General features: G+C 32.4%; 1 protein-coding gene across 1 annotated transcript; it reads right to left on the minus strand.

Moving 5' to 3' along the window:
• Nucleotides 1–1,742: 1,742 nt before the first annotated feature.
• On the minus strand, nt 1,743–2,690 carry LOC114687583 (olfactory receptor 183). Its single transcript, XM_028862188.2, has one exon. It carries the CDS (start codon nt 2,670–2,672, stop codon nt 1,743–1,745), a length of 930 nt encoding a protein of 309 aa, XP_028718021.1. The 5' UTR covers nt 2,673–2,690.
• Nucleotides 2,691–3,649: the final 959 nt, after the last annotated feature.

Here is a 3,649-nt window from a genome sequence, read left to right on the forward strand (position 1 = left end):
ATATCTTGTAATATATATCTTGTTATATATATATATATATATTGTATATATATATAGTAATATTGGAGACAAACCTCAAAGAAAACAGACCATTACTGCTCTATATGAAGATAGGGACAGATGGAGGTGGGATTTGATGTTGAGTTAAAAGTAGTAGAAGCAAAAGCATTTCTTAGAGATGGAGAAATTATGTCCCAAAGCATAAAATAGGTTTCAGTAAGAAAAATGTGGGGGAAGAAATTCAGACATTAAATCAAAGATTTCTTGGTAAGAAATCCAAATAATGCTACATGAACAAGCTAAGGAAAATGATTATATATATACATATATATATATATATATATATACATATATATATATATGCATCTGTGTTTCTATATGTGTGTGTGTGTATATATATATGTATATATAATATATATTATCATCTGTACATATTCTTGAACAAGTGGCTTATATAGGTCAGGGTAAGCTGTATGATATAAACATATAATTTGGTATCAATGACAATACATTGAAAGTTACTGAAAAGGACTACAATTTCACCTGAGAGTTGTTTGAAGACTCACCTGGTAATAATGTTTAGAAATGAAGACAGGGAGAACATGATAGAAGAAATTAACAATTAAACTATTGAGATACACAGGCAAATGTCTTGAGGATGGGAGTATCGGTTTCAGTGTGAAAATGTGTGTAATACCATTTTTTGAGAGATGGATAGTAAGGTTTGATCTGTAGATGGATCATATCTTTTTTTAAAAAAAAGTATGTATAAAGTATTTCTGATATCAAGGGCTTTTATTCCCAGCCACATAGTATGTGTTTTGTCATCAGATGCTCTCACCACAACTTGAATTTAAGTCATTTTTGTTCAAAGCTCCCTGTGTGTAGAAGTCATATCAAGAAATTTGGATGTTACTTAAAAATATAGTGGGTTTTTGTGAGCTCAGGGTTTTGGTTATTGCAGAAAGAATGAAAATATTTCCTTTCCCTTATGCCACTTCTCTTTCTTTTTTTCCCTAGGTGTATATTATTCAGTTCTTCAATCTACTTACATTCTTAGTAAGTCAACCTGTGGATTGTTCAGAGAAATAAATCACTTCTTGTCTTATTTCAAGAAGTGCAACAATCTAAGAGCATCCTCAAACTGGCTGGCTTTACCCTCATGTCCTTGACTGTGTTTTCATTTGTGTGTTTGACTATGTTTAAATATTTGTCTATTCATATTTCATATATATATATAATGAGTTGAATTTCTTCATCAAAGGAAATTCACCATTTCGCATCAAATATGTCAGGAAGGACATTGGATGGCTATGAGTATTCCAGAGGTATTCATTTCTTCAGTGAAATCACACACAAAACTGCCAACAACACAGAGTAAATGTCTCATGATTTTCAGGTGTAATAACAGAATTTTCTCTCTATCACACTCAAGTGTTTTTGAGAGAAGTAAAATGATTATAATATTTAGTGTATGCATAACATAATAATATAATAATAATGTAATAAAATGAAGCTAAAAGTATTTCCTTTCTTTCTGCTTTATTCCGATATAAGAAACTTTCTAAAAGTTTTCATATATGCATATCGATCGAATATAAATGTATTTACCACTGTATTAAGAAGATAATAAGATATACAAATTTAATTCAATAATCTATTCTAACATTTATAATTTCAAAATCCACATTTACTTCCACAATATTATGAATTTTAATAAAATTAATAGATATTAATGAGATTTAAACTGTTATTTTCAACATTTTTTTCAGAGAATCTATGACTTGCTTATTTCTGAGACTGTAGATAATTGGATTTAATACAGGGATTATAACTGTGTAAAACAGAGAAAGGATCATGTCTTGATCATCTACTTCTGAAGATGCCGGGTGCACATACATGAAGAGAAGAGGTCCATAGTACAAGCACACAGATAGGAGGTGGGCTCCACAGGTGGAGAAGGCTTTCCTTACACCCTTGTCAGACTTCTTTTTTAAAATAGTAAAGAGAACTAATGTGTAAGAGATAAGAACTGTCATAATGGTAAACACTTGTACTGAACCAGAGAAAATGAAAATTATCAGATAATTCAAAGAAGGATCAGTACAGGAAATTTTCAACAGTGGTATAACATCACAGTAGAAGTGATATAGTATGTTGGAATTACAGAAGGTTAGTCTGAATAGAAAGCTTTCATGGATTACAGCATGAAGAAAGCCACCTACAAATGATAAAACTAATAGACGAAGGCATAGTCTATTGGTCATAATTACTGGATAAAGCAAAGGATTGCATATAGCTGCATAGCGATCATAAGCCATTGCTGCCAAGAGAAAACATTCTGTGGTCACACTTATTGCAAAGGAAAAGAATTGTACCATGCATTCAGAGATAGATATCACCTTGCCCTTGTCCAAAAGATTGAATAGCATCTTTGGTGTCACTGTGGATGATAACCAAGTATCCACTAAAGCCAAATTACTAAGGAAGAAGTACATGGGGATGTGAAGTCGAGGGTCATTCCAGATAAGAGTGATAAGACCAAGGTTCCCCATAATGGTCATGAGGTATATTACCAAGAACACTAGGAACAGAAGGATTTTCCACTGTGGTTGGCACCTGAGACTTGTGAGAACAAATTCTGTCCATACTGTTCCATTCTCCTTTTCCATGCCGTCATTGAATGTCTCCTGAAATTAGATTTAATGAATATAAGACAGTAGTCACTGGAAGGGATTCATGTAAATATTGAAGGAGCATCTGCAGATGAGATAATGTATAACAGTTTTCTCATAATCTGAATAATACTACAACAGAAGGAATACTCTGGAAATTAAGAATGACAATTTTTTTTGTTTCTTTTTCAAGAGAGTGTTTCTCTGTGACATTTTGGTGCCTGTCCTGGAACTCACTCTGTAGATCAGGCTGGCCTCAAACTCACAGAGATCCACCTGACTCTGCTTCCTGAGTACTGGGATTAATGGTGTGAGCCACTACTGTCTTGCTAAGAATGACATTTTTTTTTAATTGATTCTGTGTGATAATCAGCAGGCAGTAATAGATTAAGAGTGAAAGGGAGACCTTCTAAGCCTCTGATACATTAAGTGCTAAATACACTTTACACTGGAAATTTTGTGTCTTGGATGTGATACACGAACATAAGAAAAGCTTTTGAATGTAATTGATTTTAAACAATATTGACTGCCTTGTTAAGGAATTTGTATTTATCCATTAAGAATAGGCTTTTAATAAAATTCACAAGATGTGGAATGATGTTTACACATACACTTTTAAATAAATATTTGGAAGACACACACACAAAAATCTTTTAAGAAAAAAAATGTTGGACTGAGAGATACTAACCAAGACACTATGGTCCTAATATTTCCAAATAAATTTACCTTATTGGTAGGCCAGAAGGATGTTTTATATCAAATATAGGTCATTAAACACTACTGTACCAATAGAGTAAGTACACAAGAATGCATTAGGATTATATACTCTAAACATATTCCTTTGCAGAAGCCAACATAAGTATTGCCTAGTCTATATTGCCATTAAAAGGCAATTGCTCTGGTGGGTTGATGATTACACAGGCTCAAAAGCATTCAGTATATATGATAACTAAGGTTTAGTTACATAATAGGAA

The sequence above is a fragment of the Peromyscus leucopus genome, chromosome 12 (genome assembly GCF_004664715.2).
Source record: "Peromyscus leucopus breed LL Stock chromosome 12, UCI_PerLeu_2.1, whole genome shotgun sequence".
Taxonomy (NCBI): Eukaryota; Metazoa; Chordata; class Mammalia; order Rodentia; family Cricetidae; genus Peromyscus; species Peromyscus leucopus.

What these genes read in the sequence shown, in the direction of transcription:
- LOC114687583 (XM_028862188.2), bottom strand. Translation starts at nt 2,672, where the DNA reads ATGGAAAAGGAGAATGGAACAGTATGGACAGAATTTGTTCTCACAAGT.